Genomic DNA, 20,797 nt, shown 5'->3' on the forward strand with positions numbered 1-20,797 from the left:
TGTTAAACTCATCAGGTATTTACTTTTAAGAATGAGCTGTTTAAAAGCAAAACTTCTTTTAATCTCTTTTTTTTCTCTGTTCATGCTTCATGCCCAGGAACAAGATCCCCTTTTTCCCTTGGGGTAAAGGGTGGTCAACACAGGTGCTTTTGCTCATGATCTACCAAGTTGAACACTCCAACCCCCCCATGTCTTTCTCCATGGTTTATAGGAATTTTTAGTGTAGTACAGTCTATCCCTATAGCTTACAAAAGGATTTTCAGCTTAAATTCACAGCATCTCCTCATTCTCCTTTCATCTAGAACCTGACTTCTGCTTTACCGACTTTGGTGTATCCTTTCTGTTCTTTTCCCTCTCACTCAAGGGAGGATTGAAGGTCTGCAAGTCTTACCTGAGCATTGGAAGGGCCCAAATCTCCCATGGAGGATGTGGGGACTGTGGCCAGGCCATTCTAGAGCTGTGCCAGCATCTCAGGAGACTCAGGCCGTGCTGGGAGAGGCTGACCCAAGCCAGAAACAGCAGCAGCTGCTCTGGCAGGGTAGGGGGTGAATGTCTGGGATCTCAGTCAGCTCCCTGGGCCCCAGCTGCAGCACCCAGTGCCGGTGGCCACCCATCCTCCCTGCCGGGACACGGCAGCTCCCGGGCAGGGGAGCCCAGCCCTGCTCCCCGCCAGGCCTGCAGTGGAGCCAGGCCCGGGCCCTGCTGCCTGCACTCCTGCCCGAAGAGAAAAGGGCATCTCCCAAGTTTGTTCATTTCAAAATGTGAATTCATGAAGGTGGACTGAATCCTTCAATTTGTTTCCCAGGTTGTCAGCAACCAAACCAGCCTTGAATTGGTCCCATCAGCTCACAGAGGAAGTTCTCAAAGATAAAACTTCTGTAGATGCCCTCTTCTAAGTGCAAATTAATGCAAAAAACAGCACAACTTCGCATGAAGGAAACAAAGCATATATCAGTCTAAATAAGGAAGAGTGTCACCATCAGTTTGAAGGAAGTTACAATTTTCCCTTTATTAAAGAATGATGTGTGGAAACCTGAGAGCACAGTTGTAGGCTACCAAATTGGTCAGCACACTTGGCCTGCAAGGATTTTAGTGTGGCAAAGAGCCTGGGGCATGGTTACAGTCTGTAACTTCTTGACAGACCATCAAGAAAGTGAGGAAGATAAGCTCTTGGTAGTGTTAACAAATAAAGCACAAGGAGCAGCTTGGAAGTTTTGAGCTTCTTATTTTTTTTCAGTAAGTGGAGGCAACATGGCAACAAATATTTGAGGGATATGAAATAATTTCATTACTTGAAAAACATGACTAGGGATCCACAGCAATATCATATCACAAACTCTTCTATGGTCTTATGACATTATTGTTCTTTTTCTACTGTAGACAGATGAATTTGGTGAGTAAACACCTGCAAAGCATCAAGCAGAAGCTGGCAAAGGAGAAAGATGAATTGAAGGCTGAGGTCAATAAGTTGTCCAGTAGTGTGAAATCCATCTCTGTAATCACAGGAGAAGTAGAACCCTAACTCCACTGTATTTCTGAATGTCTTTCTATCCATGAGTGAAAAACCTTTATGCAAACCTTTGCAAAATTTGAAAACAGCAGAAAATAGCTTAAGCACAAGTTGACACTATCTCATCCTAGTTAAAAAAATTCTGTAAAAATCTGAAATATAATGGGTTCATGAGATATCAAAAAGATGGAAAAATATTCAGAAAAAATTTACAGAACATGAAGAGGCAAGGCAATCTATGAGAACTAAGAGCCCTAGAACGGCTTTTGGACCTGAGTTTTACTCACTGCAGGAAAACAGATATATATGAAGTTCTATATCCTGAACAAGACGGATGTAAATCAGGCTGTAGAAAGTGGTCCTTTCCTTTCAGGCTTCTACTTCAGGAAGAAACAGAGAAACAAATAATCTGTCATTCCTTCTTGAATCTGTTGCCTTCCCAGATGATTTCCATTACTCTAGGAGGTGAAACAAAATGCAAGATATCAAACTGACAGAGAGGATGATATACTACAAGAGTGATCTTTGAACCAGTGCACTGGCATCCATGTCATCTTTTTTAATTGACATGCACAGAGAACCCAGGAAGGAAGCTGAATTATGAAGAATCATTTTGCAGCTGCAACTAGACACCTAAACATAGTCAAAACTGTAAAAGGGGATATTGGATGGGGGCTCGCTTATGTCTATATGGCTCTCAGCTGGAAAGTTTTATGTTCCCACACAACTCAGAAGTCATGTCAGCAAAAAGAGACAAGTTTATCAAAAAACTGCAAATTCATCTTGGAGTCCTTTCACGGAACACATAAAGAACAGTCAAGTCTATTCTTTGTTAAGGTATTATGTTATGAATTAAAAAAAAGGGGGGAAAATCTCTCTCTCCCTTTTCCCTCTTTTGTGTGCTAGAGGATGATGTTTTCCTCAGTGAAAATTCTACAAATACACAGTTATTTTTCAAACAGAAATTACCTCTGCATTTATTTTTCAGAAAGACACTGGCAATCTCTTTAAAGAACACATGATCTCAAATGTTTCAGTCACACATGCAGTGATATAAGCACACAAATGTTCTTTAAAGAAGTGAATTGAGAAGACTGGTCATCGTCTCTGACCCTTCTTCCATTGCTTCAATTTTGAGAGAAAATGTGAGGCTTCAGAATAAGGTAGAGAAATACACCACATCCCAGCTCCATGGAAGAACTTTGAACAGTAGATCCTTCCTAATTTTTTGCAAAGGAAATGTAAAGGGTTCCAGGAATTCCCTGTATTTCAGTGGCGTTTGTGTTTGTGCTTGGGAAGGCTGGAGGAGGACAGCTTGGGACCTAAATCCCATTCTTGCAATTGGTAACCACAGCCACTGTCCAAGGTTTCTAAAATAGAAGGAGGTTGACAAGTTAAAACTGCCAATAAACTTAAAAGATGAAAGCTGTAAAATGCATCCTTAGGAATTCCTGCTAGTTTAACCTCACTGAAATTTCTGCTGGACATAGATCAGAACAAACCAGCACAGCCAGATATGGAGAATGGCAAAATAATAACTTTAAAATTTAATTTCAAATCACAGCCAAACAGTAATATTTCAGAAGTAGGTAAAAGATGTAATTAAATGTATGAATCAAGGGGGATAATCTGCCTTATCTGATCTTTTGAAAGTACCTACCAAAAGCTAAGGAGTTGTAAATAGGTGCAGTGACACAAGCATGATGTAGTCATCCAGGCTTGGAATTAGACTATACTAGATTATTCGTATTTTTAATTTCCAGAATATTTCAGAATAGTTTCCTTCCAAAGCTCTTGTGATAGTAATCCTTCTCACTACTGCAGGGTCCTGAGACACACAAATCTTATATGTCAAACAGCAATTAACAGGAGAAGAGAAGCCAAAAATTCCAAGATCCAGTGTCGTGCTCTTTTTGCTGGACAGCACTTCCTCCTTCCTAGATTCCTAGTCATAATATTTATAGGAGATTTATTCACATAGCTAGGAAGACCTCAAATATTTCTAAATATATCCACAAGCACGAATGGGAATCATGTACTCAGTCAAGTTTGCCAAACAATGCTTTGCCAAAAATTTTTTGACCTAAGAAAGAGGAGGAGGGAATTGAATGTGCAAACCAGAACCTATAAAAGTGCTGGTAGGACAAGCCTGTTCTGTCTCTGTGGAAGGATTAAAGGTAAGAATAGGGACAGTTGGGTCCTGGCAGAATCCCACAGCATTCCTGCTGCCTGTGGAACTGCTTTCCTCAAAGAACTGTCTCTCTCAATAGACATGTTGCCTCTCTGTTGAAATCACTAGCATGTTTTTACTCTGTGACTTATTACTGTGAGTCTGTGCAAAGATAACAAAGAAGTTGTGACTTCTCTTTTTCAGTATTGACCAGCTTCCAGGCTAAGAGTCAACTTGTGACACAAGAGGTAAGGCTGATTTACTTACTCCATAGGAACAGACTCCAGGTCTTGGCTTTTTATGCATTTCTAAGGCCACTTCCCACACCCCTTTAAACCTGTGCACACTAAAGCAGTACAATTCTACCTGAGCTGTGCTGTCTGAAAAATCAGATTTCCTTTCATAACTGTGTTGGACATATTTGTTTGGTACCAGCTAGGAAATAATTGACCTCTTACACACAGAACTCTTAAAAGGAGATTGACTGTAAACACAAATCCAGGAAAGAAAGAGTGAATGAACAGCACAAGTATAGTTAAGATTTTGTCAAATCCCTCCAAATGTTTTTTTATTGAGAAGTTTTCCTTTTCCTATACAAGTTAATATTAAAGGGCAAACTTGAGCAGGAAAAGGCAGAATGATTGGAAAAGACAAAACTCTGATTTCTCTACTGAGGAGAAAGATTTGCATAGATAACTCAGACCTCTGTTTCTGCTTACTCCACATCTTTCCCCTGATGACTCTCAACCTCTCTAGCTGGCACAAATTACATGGGCTGAAATGGGAGAGAGAGAAAGAAGATAATTGGGTTTTCATAATTTTGATTAGATTAGAGAAGACTCTTGGTAACTCTTCTGCTTCTGCTTGGTATTTCTGCTGCATCTTTCACTGCCACTGAATCTGCCAATCAATCTAAATTTCAGCATAGCCTATTAAAACACGGTGAGATCTAGTGAACTGAAAGTGTTGTCTGGAAAAAGGGAAAAAAACCATAGCCTCAGTCAAAGACAGCTATATTCTTTAAGATCAAAGTAAATTAAAAGACATCTAGGGTAAAAAACAGGTAAAGCAGAAAAGAAGACCACAATAATAGGCAGAGCAGAACACTGCAGAGCCTAAGGTTGCTGCTAAAAAGAAATTTCTTCTTTCATTCCAAAGTGCCTCTCCATTTCAGTGCTGTGCCTTGCTGCACACGGTAAACCACAGCCATGTCTACGGACGCCGAGATGGCCATCTTTGGGGAGGCTGCTCCTTACCTCCGAAAATCGGAAAAGGAGAGAATTGAAGCCCAGAACAAACCTTTTGATGCCAAGACATCCGTCTTTGTGGTACATGCAAAGGAGTCCTACGTGAAGAGCACAATCACGAGCAGGGAATCGGGAAAAATCACTGTCAAGACTGAAGGGGGAGAGGTGGGTAAAATGTAAGATTTACAAGCAGCAGTTCATTCCCACTCTGGATTCTTAGTTGACATGCATGTACCTTCCTGCCCCCTGACAGACCCTGACCGTGAAGGAAGATCAAATCTTCTCCATGAACCCTCCCAAGTATGACAAAATCGAGGACATGGCCATGATGACCCACCTCCACGAACCCGCTGTGCTGTACAACCTCAAAGAGCGTTACGCAGCCTGGATGATCTACGTAAGTGGCAGCAGCAGCTTCCTTTGGGCAGCCTCAGGAGCTGCTGGGCCAGGCTCAGGGGAAGCCAACGTGCTGTGTCCCTTCCTCACAGACCTACTCGGGTCTCTTCTGCGTCACCGTCAACCCCTACAAGTGGCTGCCGGTGTACAACCCCGAGGTGGTGTTGGCCTACCGAGGCAAGAAGCGCCAGGAGGCCCCTCCACACATCTTCTCCATCTCTGACAACGCCTATCAGTTCATGCTGACTGGTGAGTAGCTCTCATCATAAGCATCCCACCACAACTCTACTGCTTTGTCTTGATAAAGCCTGTCATGGAAAATTAAATGGGATTATGTAGTGCTGCGAGTTTTGCTTCTGCCTTTTTCATTCCTTTCTTCCACTGTGCTGTTGAGTTCCAAAGTGTTACCCATGATCAGGATTCCTTTGTCATGGGTCTTTACTCTCCCTTTCTCTGCTGCTCTAAATGCAGCCTGTGTAGCTGAAAATTAAAACAATTTACTGTATGCAGGACAAGGAAAAACCCATACAGTAGAACAGAGAAGAAGCATATGGCTTTCCAGGCGTTTTCAGTGTCAACGGCAAAGCATTAGAGAATAACACAATATTTTGTGCTGGATAGGATCATGGCATGTGGAAGAACATTTGTGAATATGTTTCAAGGAAAGACTGCAAGTTCAAATAGCTTTGCTAGAAATTTAAATGGAAAAAGACTTAAAAGTTAATGAAGAAGAAAATCCAGATTTTTTTCCATGACATGGCTTACATTAATTTTCAATATTTTTGTGTTCTTCATTTACAAACTCTATTTGTTTCTGCCTTGTTCGCAGATCGGGAGAACCAGTCCATCCTGATCACGTACGTACACCCCCTGCGCGGGTCCCTGCGGGGCTGCCCGGTGCCAGGGCACCTCCTGCCTGACCACGCACCCTCTGCTTCTCTCTTGGCTTTGGCAGCGGAGAATCCGGTGCTGGGAAGACTGTGAACACAAAGCGTGTCATCCAGTACTTTGCAACAATTGCAGCCAGTGGGGACAAGAAGAAAGAGGAGCAGACCTCAGGCAAAATGCAGGTGAGGTCCCAGGACTAGACACCTGCAACTATCCAATTTCTTGAGGAGCTAGATGGTGACAAGAAGACTTCTGTTTCAGGGGACACTTGAGGATCAAATCATCAGTGCCAACCCACTGCTGGAGGCCTTTGGAAATGCCAAGACTGTGAGGAACGACAACTCCTCACGCTTTGTGAGTTGCTACTTGGGACAACTGTCAACACCAGTTTGAATATTATTGATGTCTGGATTGGTAACATAAGTCTTGATTGACTTTCCTGCTGCTTTCAGGGTAAATTCATCAGAATCCATTTTGGTGCCACAGGCAAACTGGCTTCTGCTGACATTGAAACATGTAAGACATCTTTCTGGCCTGATCCCCTTCCCTCCAGCCTTCCCCACTTCTTGTTCTTGACTGTGTCCTACCATCCTTGCCAGATCTGCTGGAGAAGTCCAGAGTCACTTTCCAGCTCAAGGCGGAAAGGAGCTACCACATCTTTTATCAGATCATGTCCAACAAGAAGCCAGAGCTAATCGGTAGGAAAGATCACTGACTCCTCCAGGCAAAGGTCACAGAACAACACTGAATGCCTTTCTGTGCCCATTGCATTTGACGTGCCTGGGTTTTGTCCTTCTTTTCAGAGATGTTACTGATCACCACCAACCCCTATGACTATCTGTACGTGAGTCAAGGTGAGATCACAGTTCCCAGCATTAACGACCAGGAAGAGCTGATGGCCACTGATGTAAGTAGCAGAATTTGTTTAAGGTGAAGTTTCATTTCTCTGACCATTATCACCTGGGGTACTCACCTTAACAACTCTTTTGTTAGAGTGCCATTGACATCCTGGGCTTCAGTGCTGATGAGAAAACAGCCATCTACAAGCTGACCGGGGCTGTCATGCACTATGGGAACCTGAAGTTCAAGCAGAAGCAGCGTGAGGAGCAGGCAGAGCCTGATGGCACAGAAGGTATCAGCACAACCCATCCCAGAGCGTGGAAGAGACTGGACACTCAGTTACAGGCAGCATGTCAGGGTCAGAATGATTGACTCAGCCTGTGCATTTCCCCAGTGCCAGCACTGTAGAATGGCAGTGTGTCCTACCCAGAGGACTTCTCTGGAAGTACACAACTCAGATTACTTTGAATTATGCAAATTGTAAAGTCCGGTGTCTCCCAAAGAGTTCTGCCGTTAACATGTACACCTTTTTATCTTTACTAATATTGTGATTTTTATTGGAATTGCCCTTTAATATATTTTTTTAATGGAACAGTAATGTCTACTGGTACCTTAACAATTGATTGTTTTCGGTTTAGTTGCTGACAAGGCTGCCTACCTGATGGGTCTGAATTCAGCAGACCTGCTCAAGGCCCTCTGTTACCCCCGAGTCAAGGTGGGGAATGAATACGTGACCAAGGGCCAAACTGTGCAGCAGGTAACAAAACCACTTGTTCTATGGATAGGTTTACTGGACTTTCTTGTTTGTCCTGCATGATAAATACAAGCTTTCTGTTTTAAATTTCAGGTGTACAATTCAGTGGGTGCCCTGGCAAAGGCTGTCTTTGAGAAAATGTTCCTGTGGATGGTTATTCGCATCAACCAGCAGCTGGACACAAAGCAGCCCAGACAGTACTTCATTGGTGTCCTGGACATTGCTGGCTTTGAGATTTTTGATGTAAGGAACAGAGGTTTATCAGCATGCTAGTTAAAGTCATACTGTTATGTGACAAAATATTTCAGAAGGAATGCTGCTGGTTTGTTGAATTTTTTTTATTTTCTTTGTTTTGTGTTTTTGTTTATTTTTTTTTTGTTAGAACTGGTTTGATCCTTTATAGTGTATTTAGAGCATTATGATTCCCATGAGATTTTAATTGGAAATAAGTTTTAGTTTTGCACAGATGCCAATGAAATCCCTAAGTGCAGATTATTTGCTGAAGGCTTGGCACATGATCGAAATAAACATTTGTGAATGTTCGTATAGTTTTGTGCTGTGGACTCTCCTGTAACTGAATTAGTTCAATCCAGTAGATGTCAAAACTAACAAAGTCTTAGTTACTAAAATTATCAAAGCTTCCAGAGTCATAAATACATGGATAAATTTCAGGTTGACAAAAGAGACACACTGACAGAAGTTCCAAATACTGAATCAATAAAGACAGACAGATCCTCCTGTGTTTGGTAAAAAGACCCAGCACTGTTCTTTATTCTTAACTTACCTGATTTACATTAATAATAATCTCTATTTGTAATTGTGCAGTTCAACAGCCTGGAGCAGCTGTGCATCAACTTCACCAATGAGAAACTGCAACAGTTCTTCAACCACCACATGTTCGTGCTGGAGCAGGAGGAGTACAAGAAGGAGGGGATTGAATGGGAGTTCATTGACTTTGGCATGGACCTGGCTGCCTGCATTGAGCTCATTGAGAAGGTATTTCTATAATCCACAGTGTGAGGTATTTTCAGAAATGCATTAATGTTATATGTATTTCTAAATGCAGTTTGAAATGGTAAATATGATGCTGCAGATATATCAGTTTATATTATTTTACAGTTTGCTGAGCAGAACAATTCCTGAGAGCAGTAATATTGTCCCGCTCAGGAAGTTATTTAATCTCTGAGTCTTTGTGATTTTTCATCTTGTTGTCCCTCCTTCCTTGTGCTTCTCCCAGCCCATGGGCATCTTCTCCATCCTGGAAGAGGAGTGCATGTTCCCCAAGGCAACTGACACCTCTTTCAAGAACAAGCTCTATGACCAGCACCTGGGCAAGTCCAACAACTTCCAGAAGCCCAAGCCTGGCAAAGGCAAGGCTGAGGCCCACTTCTCCCTGGTGCACTACGCTGGCACAGTGGACTACAACATCACTGGCTGGCTGGACAAGAACAAGGACCCTCTGAATGAAACTGTTGTGGGGCTATATCAGAAGTCATCCTTGAAGACCCTAGCCTTACTCTTTGCCTCTGCTGGAGGAGAGGCAGGTCAGTTCTCTGAAATTCATATTTCCGTGTTTATTTCATGACTCTTCCCAGCACCATGAATATCTGCTATTGTTCTTTTCTATGTGCCATTCTTATCATGACTGGTATTTATGAAAAAAGTTGGTCTTTATAAGTTGTAAAACCATCCTTCTTTCTCTTTTATTTTCTTTTTTTTGGTGTGTTCTTCAGAGGCTAGTGGTGGTGGTGGTGGTGGCAAGAAGGGAGGCAAGAAGAAGGGCTCTTCTTTCCAGACTGTCTCAGCTCTTTTCAGGGTGAGTCCAGAAGTCATCCTCTCCTTCTTCCCTGGGCTGTTTTTTGTTTTGGTTTGTTTGTTTTTTGTTGTTGTTGTTTGGTTTTGGGGTTTTGTGGCTTTTTTTTGGTTTTTTTAGGGTTTTTTTGTTTGTTTGTTTTGTGTTGAAGGTTGCAAAACCTCACTCTAGCTGCAATAAAGCCATTTAACTGCAGCTGTTAATGTTTTTCTGTATCAAGAATAATTCTTTCGTTATTCATAAGTGAGCTGACGGCAAGGGCCAGCTGGCTTCAGCTGAGAAAGATATATCTTGATCTCACCTTTTTTAAAATGCTGGAAAGAGAACTGAGGTCAGCCTATACACTAAGGTACAAACTGTAAGAATATCGTAATTGCAAAGAAACATATTTTACTCAAAATTATGCTTTTTGCTATGAACAACTGGTCACCATACTCCACAGGTGTTCTTGCTGAGTGGATATATTCCCCAGTCTTGTAAAAACATATTGCGAAGTTCTGTGACTTTCTCTCTTTCTGCTCAAGAGTGAAAGACAGAAGAAAACTCACATTAAAATGGCTTGGGAATTGCAAATCTGTTAATGTTTTACAAGACTTTTCTGACATCTGCAAGTGTAACTGTGGAGGTATTATTTGTTAATTAGCAACCTTTACTCATGAACCCACAGGAAAATCTGAACAAGCTGATGACCAATCTGCGGAGCACTCACCCCCATTTTGTGCGCTGTATCATCCCCAATGAGTCTAAAACACCTGGTAAGAACCCTAAGCAGAGACAAAAAATAGTGTGATGCAGCCAATTTTCTCTGTGTTTTATCATACAAATAGAATTTTCTTTTTACCAGGTGCCATGGAGCACGAGCTGGTGTTGCACCAGCTGCGCTGTAACGGTGTGTTGGAAGGGATCAGGATTTGCAGGAAGGGATTCCCCAGCAGGATCCTCTATGCTGACTTCAAACAGAGGTCAGTTTCCTTTCTGATTTCCATTCTGTTTTTCCTGCCAGCATTTTACATCTATCACTTGTGGATATTTTTTAACACTAGGTCTTTCTGGTTATTATGGAATGCTAGGGTGCATAACAAAAGGCAACATATATGGCTAACAAAGGAAAAATTGTTGAGAAATGAAGAGTGTCAGGTGTCCTCGCTGAATGCTGGGGCATCTGAGTATGGAAGCAAAGTAGAACTGCAGAAGTCAGGGATTACAAGACTAATAAATGTAGTTTGGGATTAATGGCAGCGGGTTCTCAGCTAAAAATTAGAAATTAATCATTCCTTGGTCATTGCATCAGCTGCAAGTTTTCAGGGGATGAGGCTTTTCTCCAATACAGAGTGTATGAGAAAGTGGCAATGTTCCTCAAGCAATTCTTGACAACATAGTTTCAGTAAAAGGATATGGATTGAACTGACTGGAAAATAATGTTCTCTTCATCATGGCTGGTCCCCTAAAGACTGGAAAAGTTTCCTTAAACTTGTTACCAACTTCCTCAGCTTGATTCTGCTGCAAACACTGATCTTGGTTTCAATAAACAGAATATTCTTACGACCTGACATTGTCTTAATTTCTATTTCCTCTAATTCCACAGATACAAGGTGCTTAATGCCAGTGCCATCCCCGAGGGACAGTTCATCGATAGCAAGAAGGCTTCTGAGAAGCTCCTTGGCTCAATCGATGTGGATCACACCCAGTACAAATTTGGACACACCAAGGTACAAATGCCCCCATTCACTGTCTGCCTGGGCTTTGCTCTACCTGACAGTGATGTGCTGACACTTTCCTTCTCTCAAGGTGTTCTTCAAAGCCGGACTGCTGGGACTCCTGGAGGAGATGAGGGATGAGAAGCTGGCACAGCTCATCACCCGCACCCAGGCCAGGTGCAGGGGCTTCCTGATGAGGGTGGAGTACCAGAGAATGGTGGAGAGGAGGTATGGCTTCCTCTTCTTCAGTTAAAGTCACTCTGCTTGGGGGAAATTGTTGACACTCATCAGACTGAGAATATTCATTGTACTTTTTAATTCTGCCTCAGGGAATCCATCTTTTGCATCCAGTACAACATTCGTGCATTCATGAATGTCAAACACTGGCCATGGATGAAGCTGTTCTTCAAGATCAAGCCCTTGCTGAAGAGTGCAGAGTCTGAGAAGGAGATGGCCAACATGAAGGGGGAGTTTGAGAAAACCAAGGAGGAGCTTGCAAAGTCTGAGGCTAAGAGGAAAGAACTGGAGGAGAAAATGGCATCTCTAATGCAGGAAAAAAATGACCTTCAGCTCCAAGTGCAATCTGTAAGTATCATTAGTGTATTTCTTCCATGTACCCTCACAGCACATAACTCTCATGCACAATAAAATTTCCGAGAAAATATTTTAATATGAATAATGGAAGGCAAAATCCAGACCACTCAGTGTGACCATTATAATATGAGGTTCCAGCCTGGGAATGACTTTTGAAGCATCTATGCACATAGGTCTGTTTCAACAGGCTCACAATATAACATCCAACGTACTCACTGGAAATTTAGTATTTACAGTTAGCAGAGTCTGCAGAGCAATTAATTCGCCAACTTAACCTGGTTTCAATCAGTTGCCCAAATAAAAGACCTCTATGTCATTTTATATGATATATGTTATGTCACCTGTCTTTCTGCAACAACAATTCCAGGAGGACACGAAAACCCTCTATGTTCCGTCACAGCCCTATATGTACATCTTAAGTCCATTGGAACACCAAGGAACTGGTCAATATTTCAACATTACCTTGTGTCTTTAGATATTGGCTTCACAGATTCAAAATGAAGTCAGGTTCAAATTAAATCCGTAGATGGCACCTAAAATATATATCAATTTATCTTGCCCATAGAAAATTTATTCAAAGTCCGTCTTGCCTAGACAAGTTTATAAAAAGGTAAAAAAAAGGCTCTACTTCCAGAAAACATTTGAGAATAAAAGTACTACAGGACATTATCATCTTAGCCATTAGGAAAATAGGAGAGAATATTTGATGAGAGTAAAAAATTAAATATAATAAAACCCTATTCTGATTTAAAGGAGGCTGTCGAAAAAAAGTCACTTCCAAAAAGAAAACAAAAAAGAATAATTCCATGTGTCTTTTCCACAGTGAGAAATACCGTTTTCTATTCAGCCTTTGCCAACACTTGTGATTAGCAAAGAAATCCATGTTTCTGTAATAGGAAGCTGATGCTTTGGCTGATGCTGAGGAAAGGTGTGACCAACTCATCAAAACCAAAATCCAGCTGGAAGCCAAAATTAAGGAGGTGACTGAAAGGGCAGAGGATGAAGAGGAAATTAATGCTGAGCTGACAGCCAAGAAGAGGAAACTGGAGGATGAATGTTCAGAGCTGAAGAAAGACATTGATGACCTTGAGCTAACACTGGCCAAGGTGGAGAAGGAAAAACACGCCACGGAAAACAAGGTATGAGGCAGAACCTGTCACTCACACTCTGGAAAAGAGCCTGGTGCTATTACAGGACTTGTATAGATACATCCTGTATTTAAATTTGCTGCCTTCTTCTCAAAGGTGAAAAACCTGACTGAGGAGATGGCAGCCCTGGACGAAAACATTGCCAAGCTGACAAAAGAGAAGAAAGCCCTCCAAGAGGCCCATCAGCAGACCCTGGATGACCTGCAGGTAGAGGAAGACAAAGTCAATACTCTGACCAAAGCCAAGACCAAGCTGGAACAGCAAGTGGACGATGTAAGCACACAGACATAGAGCAGGAACAGGACAGGTGTGGAGCCTGGCCTGGCTGTTAGAGCACTGATGGTTTTGTTGTGTTTAGCTGGAAGGGTCCCTGGAGCAAGAGAAGAAACTGCGCATGGACCTGGAGAGAGCTAAGAGGAAACTGGAAGGGGACCTGAAGCTGGCCCAGGACAGCATCATGGATTTGGAGAATGACAAGCAGCAGCTGGATGAGAAACTGAAGAAGTAAGTGTGGCTCTGGGGCACCCGAGTGCTGGGCTGCAGCACTTGTCTTTTTCCTTTGAGCTCTAACACGGTTCACTTTTCCCAAAGGAAAGACTTTGAAATCAGCCAGATCCAGAGCAAAACTGAGGATGAACAAGCCCTGGGCATGCAACTTCAGAAGAAGATCAAGGAGCTGCAGGCAAGTGTCTGTTCCTTGCCCTGCCTTGCTCAGGTGCAGCACAGGCATGAGGAGGACATGGGTGTGAAGGGTCCCTGCTGTTCTGCAGGCCCGTATTGAGGAGCTGGAGGAGGAAATTGAGGCAGAGCGAACCTCTCGCGCTAAAGCAGAGAAGCATCGGGCTGACCTGTCCAGGGAGCTGGAGGAGATCAGCGAGCGCCTGGAAGAAGCAGGAGGGGCCACAGCAGCTCAGATTGATATGAACAAGAAGCGTGAGGCAGAATTCCAGAAGATGCGCCGTGACCTGGAAGAGGCCACGCTGCAGCACGAGGCCACGGCTTCCGCCCTGCGCAAGAAGCACGCGGACAGCACAGCTGAGCTGGGGGAGCAGATCGACAACCTGCAACGCGTGAAGCAGAAGCTGGAGAAGGAGAAGAGTGAGATGAAGATGGAGATTGATGACTTGGCCAGCAACATGGAGTCTGTCTCCAAAGCCAAGGTACATCAATATTTATAAGCTCATCGACTCAGTGGAATACAACACAATTCTTGCACCTGGCCTTCTTTAGAGTGTGGATGGTTCACTCATCAATTTCCATTTGCTGAAACACAGGCTAACCTGGAGAAGATGTGCCGCACCCTGGAAGACCAGCTGAGTGAGATTAAGACCAAGGAAGAAGAGCATCAGCGCATGATCAATGACCTCAATGCTCAAAGAGCTCGTCTGCAGACAGAAGCAGGTGAGACACACATGTCTACATGGGCACATCAATGGCGTCTCAGAGTTACTGCAAAAATTGCTCTTCTGGGCTTATGGTCTCTCCAACACGCTTTGTGTCATATCTACTGTGAAATGCTTGAAATGGGATCATAAGTTTCAGCATGGACTGCAAACTATCTGTTTTTACACATCCAAATGTTAGCAGTTTCATGATCAATGGTGCTAAAACTGTTGTGTATCTGGAAATTTTCTCAGGAGAATATTCACGCCAGGTGGATGAGAAGGATGCTTTGGTTTCTCAGCTGTCAAGAGGTAAACAGGCTTTCACCCAACAGATTGAGGAACTCAAGAGGCATCTGGAAGAAGAGATGAAGGTGAGAAAGCTTGTTCCTTAATATATGACATCAGTTAATTAACACGATGAAAGGGACGAAAGCAACCACTTAGATCATGGAGTGCAAGTTTTCCCATAATAACATTGCATTTTTTTTTCCCTGTAGTCTATCCATCAATTCTGCAAATTTACAGATTTTTCTCACCAGGTTTCTCTAGGATCTTATTAAGGACATTTCCCAGGATATTTCCTTTCATTTTCACACTTCATTTTTTCCCCCACAGGCCAAGAATGCCCTGGCCCACGCCCTGCAGTCCGCTCGCCATGACTGTGACTTGCTCCGAGAACAATATGAGGAGGAGCAGGAGGCCAAGGGGGAGCTGCAGCGAGCCATGTCCAAGGCCAACAGTGAAGTGGCCCAGTGGAGAACCAAATATGAGACGGACGCGATTCAGCGCACGGAGGAGCTCGAGGAGGCCAAGTATGTGGGGCATGTGGAAAACACAGGCAGAGGCTAAGAATGAAAATTTGAGGAGCCCACATGACATTGTCAGGAAGAAGTCAGTGTCCTCATTTGCATGGCTTCAAAAAGAAACAAAATATGACAGAAAGCATGTACACACTGGGGAAAAGCAGAAGTGTCCAGAATACCAGAGATGCCAGCAGAGAGGCAACTGCTGCAGGATTACTCCAGAATTCAGACATGGAAATAGAGTGGCTTTCTGGGAGAAGTATGACACCTCCCTTTGAATGGGGGTCACAGAGTACCAAGGGGTTAAGTTTGCTCTTGTGTAAAATATGCCGCTTCACAACACAGGCTTACTTATGCTTACCACTTTCTAGGAAGAAGCTGGCCCAACGTCTGCAGGATGCAGAGGAACATGTTGAGGCTGTCAATGCCAAATGTGCCTCCCTGGAAAAGACAAAGCAGAGGCTGCAGAATGAAGTGGAGGACCTGATGATTGACGTGGAGAGATCCAATGCTGCCTGTGCTGCTCTGGATAAGAAGCAGAAGAACTTTGACAAGGTCTTTTGGCCTCCAGCACCAGCACTCCTGCCCAGAGCATGCCCCCATGATGGCCACAGCCCTACTCACAGCCTGTTTCTCTGCAGATCCTGGCAGAATGGAAGCAGAAGTATGAGGAAACGCAGGCTGAGCTGGAGGCCTCCCAGAAGGAGTCACGCTCTCTCAGCACAGAGCTGTTCAAGATGAAGAATGCCTATGAGGAGTCCTTGGACCACCTGGAAACAATGAAGCGGGAGAACAAGAACTTGCAGCGTAAGTCCCTGGCCCTCTGCTCCTCACTGCCCTTTCTCACAAGCTTGTCTATCTGACACACTAAACAGTTCTGGGCCTGCAGGGATAAGAACGTGCCTTGCCCCTCGATGCACCAGAGCCTTTCTCCATTCAGTGCCTGACCATGCTGCTTTTCACTTTTCCTTGCAGAGGAGATTTCTGACCTCACGGAGCAGATTGCTGAGGGAGGAAAGGCGATTCATGAGCTGGAGAAAGTCAAGAAGCAGATTGAGCAAGAAAAATCGGAACTGCAAGCTTCCCTGGAGGAAGCTGAGGTACATTATTTAATCACTGATGTCTGCACTGAATAAATGAGGAAATAGGGCTGAAAAGGCCTGGATTCCCCTTTGCTCTGGCTGGGGAGGGCAGACAGCTTACACTTTTGGAAATACTTTGCAATTTCCTAGAATGTAAGAACATTTATCAATGTTATCAATGTTTGTGTCCACTTGTCCAGGCCTCCCTGGAACATGAGGAAGGGAAGATCCTGCGCCTGCAGCTTGAGCTCAACCAAGTGAAGTCTGAGATTGACAGGAAGATAGCTGAGAAAGATGAGGAGATTGACCAGCTGAAGAGAAACCACCTCCGAGTCGTGGACTCCATGCAGAGCACCCTGGATGCTGAGATCAGGAGCAGGAATGAAGCCTTGAGGCTGAAGAAGAAGATGGAGGGAGATCTGAATGAAATGGAGATTCAGCTGAGCCATGCCAACCGCCAGGCTGCAGAGGCACAGAAGAACCTGAGAAACACCCAGGCAGTGCTCAAGGTATGGTACAATTAAAGATGTACTGTTTTCTGACACAGCTAAATTTTTGCTTACAATTCTTTCAGTTCTAAGTTGATGGGGAAATAGGAAATATGAAAATTGAAATCACACACCTCCCAGTCTGTGGTATCTCTCTTTCCAGGATACCCAGCTGCACTTGGATGATGCTGTCAGAGCACAGGATGACCTGAAGGAGCAGGTGGCCATGGTGGAGCGCAGAGCAAACCTGCTGCAGGCTGAAGTTGAGGAGCTCCGGGCAGCCCTGGAGCAGACAGAGAGGTCAAGAAAAATGGCTGAGCAGGAGCTTCTGGATGCAAGTGAGAGAGTTCAGCTCCTCCATAGCCAGGTCAGTCTATAAACATGGTATTTATACTATTGTTCCATATGTATATATTAACTTAAGCCGGGATGAGCTGTAACAGTATTTTATTAAATTCAGTGGCTTTCCCAGTAAATAAGAAGTAATAAATGGTCGATAATATTAAGACTGTAGTTTCAGATCTAGATACATTATGAATTCCATTGGACTATAATATAGATTCCTTAGTATTAAGAAATTCTGAGATGTGTGTGAGGTTCTTTCTCTTTTACTTGAGTTCCACACCTTTCCTATTTCCATTTGAGACTTTAAAGGTAAATGTAGGCTCATCATAAACAGAATAGGACCACACTGACTCTGTCATTAATGTAATTTGACAATATCATTACAAGTATTCTATAGAACCATCTCAAAGTTGTATGGTGACTAGACTGAAAACTATAAGGAAAGTAATTTTTTTCATTTTTCTGTCTAAATTCCTTATTTGTTGTCTGAAAAACTGTGAGACAAGACTTCATGGAAGTTGCTCACAAAATACCAAAGCACATCATATCTGAGAAATTAATAGCTATAACTGTAGTTCTCTGAGAATTCAATGTGAGCTGATGGCAAAATCGATATTAAAAAAAAACTATGGTGTACTTGATGTGAAAATGCAAGCTAACAAAAACAAAGTCATGTTCATGCTCCTCAACAGAACACCAGCTTGATCAACACCAAGAAGAAGCTGGAAACGGACATTGCCCAGATCCAGGGTGAAATGGAGGATACCATCCAGGAAGCCCGCAATGCTGAGGAGAAGGCCAAGAAGGCCATCACAGATGTGAGTTGGGTTCTCCTGGCATTGCTGATGGTCAGTGTACTCTGCCCAAAATATCTCCAGTCCTAAAGTGGCTTTGACCCTTGGCTCTGATCAGGCGGCCATGATGGCAGAAGAGCTGAAGAAGGAGCAGGACACCAGTGCCCACCTGGAGAGGATGAAGAAGAACCTGGACCAGACAGTGAAGGACCTGCAGCACCGTCTGGAAGAGGCTGAGCAGCTGGCACTGAAGGGAGGGAAGAAGCAGATCCAGAAGCTGGAGGCCAGGGTGTGTAGGGCTGGGGCTGTGGCTGGGTGAGCGTGTCCTTGGAGAGACATTGGCAGGGAAGCTGCAGGGATGGGCTTGTCCTTGCAGGTGCGGGAGCTGGAAGGGGAGGTTGATGCTGAGCAGAAGCGCAGCGCTGAAGCCGTGAAGGGTGTGCGCAAGTACGAGCGGAGGGTGAAGGAACTGACCTACCAGGTAAGGCAGGAGGTCTCCTGCTCTGACAGGCTTTTCTCACAGTGAGTCACCTTTTGCACACACCATCCCCAAGGGGAACTGTTAACCTTGCCTGATGGAGGACCAAAAATGGACTCTCTATCCTGTTTGCCAACCTCCCTAGTCTGAGGAAGACAGGAAGAATGTCCTCAGGCTGCAGGATCTGGTGGACAAGCTGCAAATGAAAGTCAAATCCTACAAGAGACAAGCTGAGGAGGCTGTGAGTATCAGTTTGTCCAAACCATACTTTTTCTGGTGGAGGTGGAATTCTATATTAATGTTTTCCTCTGTAGAACTTATTGGAACCTTCACTGTTTTGATGCAGCATGATGTCTTTTTGATACAATGAGAAATGTGAGAGTAAGACTTGCTGGGTTTGGGAGGAAATATACTTGCCCAGCCCTTTTTGTTTTGCTGTAAGCCTTATTTCTCACTCTATTTCTTTGCTTATATTGTGCCCTGGATGGCGAAAGCAGCTGTCAGTCTGTGTATTCAGGACTATGACATGAACTCTGCCCAGGCCATGCTGTGTATAATGTCTTTTTAACATTCCAATATTCTTTTCTCTTCTGACTCATGTAACATCCTGGGCAGCTTCTTATCTTGGTTTTGAATCTGCTCTGCTAGCACAGCTCTGGCATTTGAATTTTTGCTTTCCCAGTTTTCTGGTACTAAATGGTCCCACGCTGCCTGTTTTCACAACTCCCTCTTACCTCACAGGAGGAGCTGTCGAATGTCAACCTGTCCAAGTTCCGCAAGATCCAGCACGAGCTGGAGGAAGCTGAGGAGCGGGCTGACATTGCAGAGTCACAGGTCAATAAGCTCCGAGCCAAGAGCCGGGAGATTCATAAGAAGATAGAAGAAGAGGAGTGAGGTTCCCAAAACTAAAGAGTGACCTGAGGCTTGCATAAAATGTAAACCCATGTGTTTCTTTCTTCAGTATTTATCATTTATGTCTAGGTAATAAAAACAGTAGAGACCCTTGCATACGGACAGTGACTATCATGTTTTATTTATTCATTCTAGCATTCATTACTTTTGAAGTACATGTACGCAGTTCATCTTCACATTTCAAAGTCTAACAAACAGCAAAATATTTTAACACTTGCTTTTTTAAAAATACATAAAGAATGGTAATAATTATATCAATTTATTCTTCCTCCTCCTTCCCTCATCTAGGACCTGATTCCTCCTTCTTGTCTGACTTCAGTATTTCTGTGCTGTTTTCTGTGCATGTTCCATCTCTGTCATTTTCCACTCAAGAGAGAGAACAAAGTGTCTGAAAGTCTTATCTGGCCAGTAAAAGAGGTAGTATTTTGCCTGGACCTGCAGATAGTCACCCTGCTGGTGGCCCAGAGCTATTTACAACAGGGAGCTTTTCAGCAGCCGTGCTGAGGCTGGCCAGGGTAACAGGGCCCAGCCTGAAATGGTGATGGCTGCTCTGGCTGCATTACATTCTGTCGGTGTTCCCTTACTCTTTCTGACTTGCTTTGGCTAGCTCAGAGGTCAGAAAGATAGGGGATTTTTATCCAGCATGAACAAAAGCAAAAGATTAGAGGAGGCTCTCCTTCCCGGGATAATCCAAGTTTTTTGTCCTGAAGGGTTCCAGGGAGAAGAGAGTGAGTACGGGAAACACGGGGTATTTTCAATCCCAACTCAGGGGCGGAGGAACCTCTGGTCACAGCCACTCAGGGCTGGCCAGGGGGAAAAGGCAGGGGTTAAGGGAAGGGGAGAACCATGCTACAAACCGAGAGGGGAAACAGAACAAACCATCTTCAGTGCAATATAAAACCATAAACATGCAATACAACACCTTTCCAGGGGTCCCTGCTCAGTCCCCCGCTGGGCAGTAAGGGCGTGGCAGGGCGGGCCCTGCCGGGAGCTGCGCTGGGCCCGGTGCTCGGCGCGGGCAGCGGCAGGACCCCACATTGGCCATGTGTTAGCAGAGCAGTGGTGGCGCTTCAGCGGAGCCGTAGCCCCCCAAACACATTGAAGAGGGGGGATCTAGGATCTTAGCAGCTGAGTGGGAGTCCCCTCCCTCTTTCTATCAGACATCGGGCCCAGCCAGAACAGGGCCTGGCTGGCTACCTGAGCCCTGTGTTGGAGCCCGGCCCTGCTGGCCCAGGCCGTGTGGAGGGGCCGGGGCTGGCGTTACCTGATTCTGACCAGAAGGGAAAGAGAGTTTTCCCAGGGTTTTCGGTTTTAAAATGCATTTCCACAGAGGTGTGTTCAGCTTTGTCAGCGGTTTAATAGATTGTCAATTCTCAAAACCAGTCACTAAGTGTTTTTTGTCAGACACAGAGGAAGCTTTCAGAAAAAAAACTTCAGTGGGTGTCTTTCTTTC

General features: G+C 44.1%; 1 protein-coding gene across 4 annotated transcripts; it reads left to right on the forward strand.

The window, feature by feature from the left end:
- Positions 1-4,888: 4,888 nt before the first annotated feature.
- On the forward strand, positions 4,889-19,326 carry LOC134052121 (myosin-1B-like). 4 transcript variants are annotated; one of them, XM_062506386.1, is made up of 38 exons: positions 4,889-5,092; positions 5,181-5,324; positions 5,416-5,572; positions 6,153-6,180; positions 6,279-6,393; positions 6,473-6,565; positions 6,664-6,727; positions 6,811-6,909; positions 7,015-7,118; positions 7,205-7,343; positions 7,690-7,808; positions 7,899-8,048; positions 8,631-8,801; positions 9,043-9,353; positions 9,546-9,621; positions 10,286-10,373; positions 10,463-10,580; positions 11,204-11,327; positions 11,407-11,543; positions 11,645-11,900; positions 12,806-13,048; positions 13,154-13,330; positions 13,416-13,561; positions 13,649-13,739; positions 13,828-14,217; positions 14,332-14,458; positions 14,695-14,813; positions 15,058-15,254; positions 15,617-15,800; positions 15,887-16,052; positions 16,221-16,345; positions 16,528-16,836; positions 16,979-17,182; positions 17,853-17,978; positions 18,073-18,243; positions 18,331-18,435; positions 18,578-18,673; positions 19,174-19,326. In XM_062506386.1, exons 1-38 carry the CDS (start codon positions 4,889-4,891, stop codon positions 19,324-19,326), a joined length of 5,826 nt encoding a protein of 1,941 aa, XP_062362370.1. The 4 variants fall into 4 exon arrangements, with proteins under 4 accessions (XP_062362370.1, XP_062362369.1, XP_062362372.1 ...); XM_062506385.1 differs by having other exon boundaries at positions 9,043-9,349; positions 9,539-9,621; XM_062506388.1 differs by having other exon boundaries at positions 9,043-9,349; positions 9,575-9,621.
- The last annotated feature ends 1,471 nt before the right edge of the window (positions 19,327-20,797 follow it).

This window comes from Cinclus cinclus, chromosome 20 (assembly GCF_963662255.1).
Source record: "Cinclus cinclus chromosome 20, bCinCin1.1, whole genome shotgun sequence".
In the NCBI taxonomy this organism is placed as follows: Eukaryota; Metazoa; Chordata; class Aves; order Passeriformes; family Cinclidae; genus Cinclus; species Cinclus cinclus.

Coding starts and splice junctions, on each gene's coding strand:
- LOC134052121 (XM_062506385.1), top strand. CDS start 4,889: ATGTCTACGGACGCCGAGATGGCCATCTTTGGGGAGGCTGCTCCTTAC. Junction 8,802..9,042: donor GCATTGAGCTCATTGAGAAG/GTATTTCTATAA, acceptor TGCTTCTCCCAG/CCCATGGGCATCTTCTCCAT. Junction 13,562..13,648: donor CTGGATGAGAAACTGAAGAA/GTAAGTGTGGCT, acceptor CTTTTCCCAAAG/GAAAGACTTTGAAATCAGCC.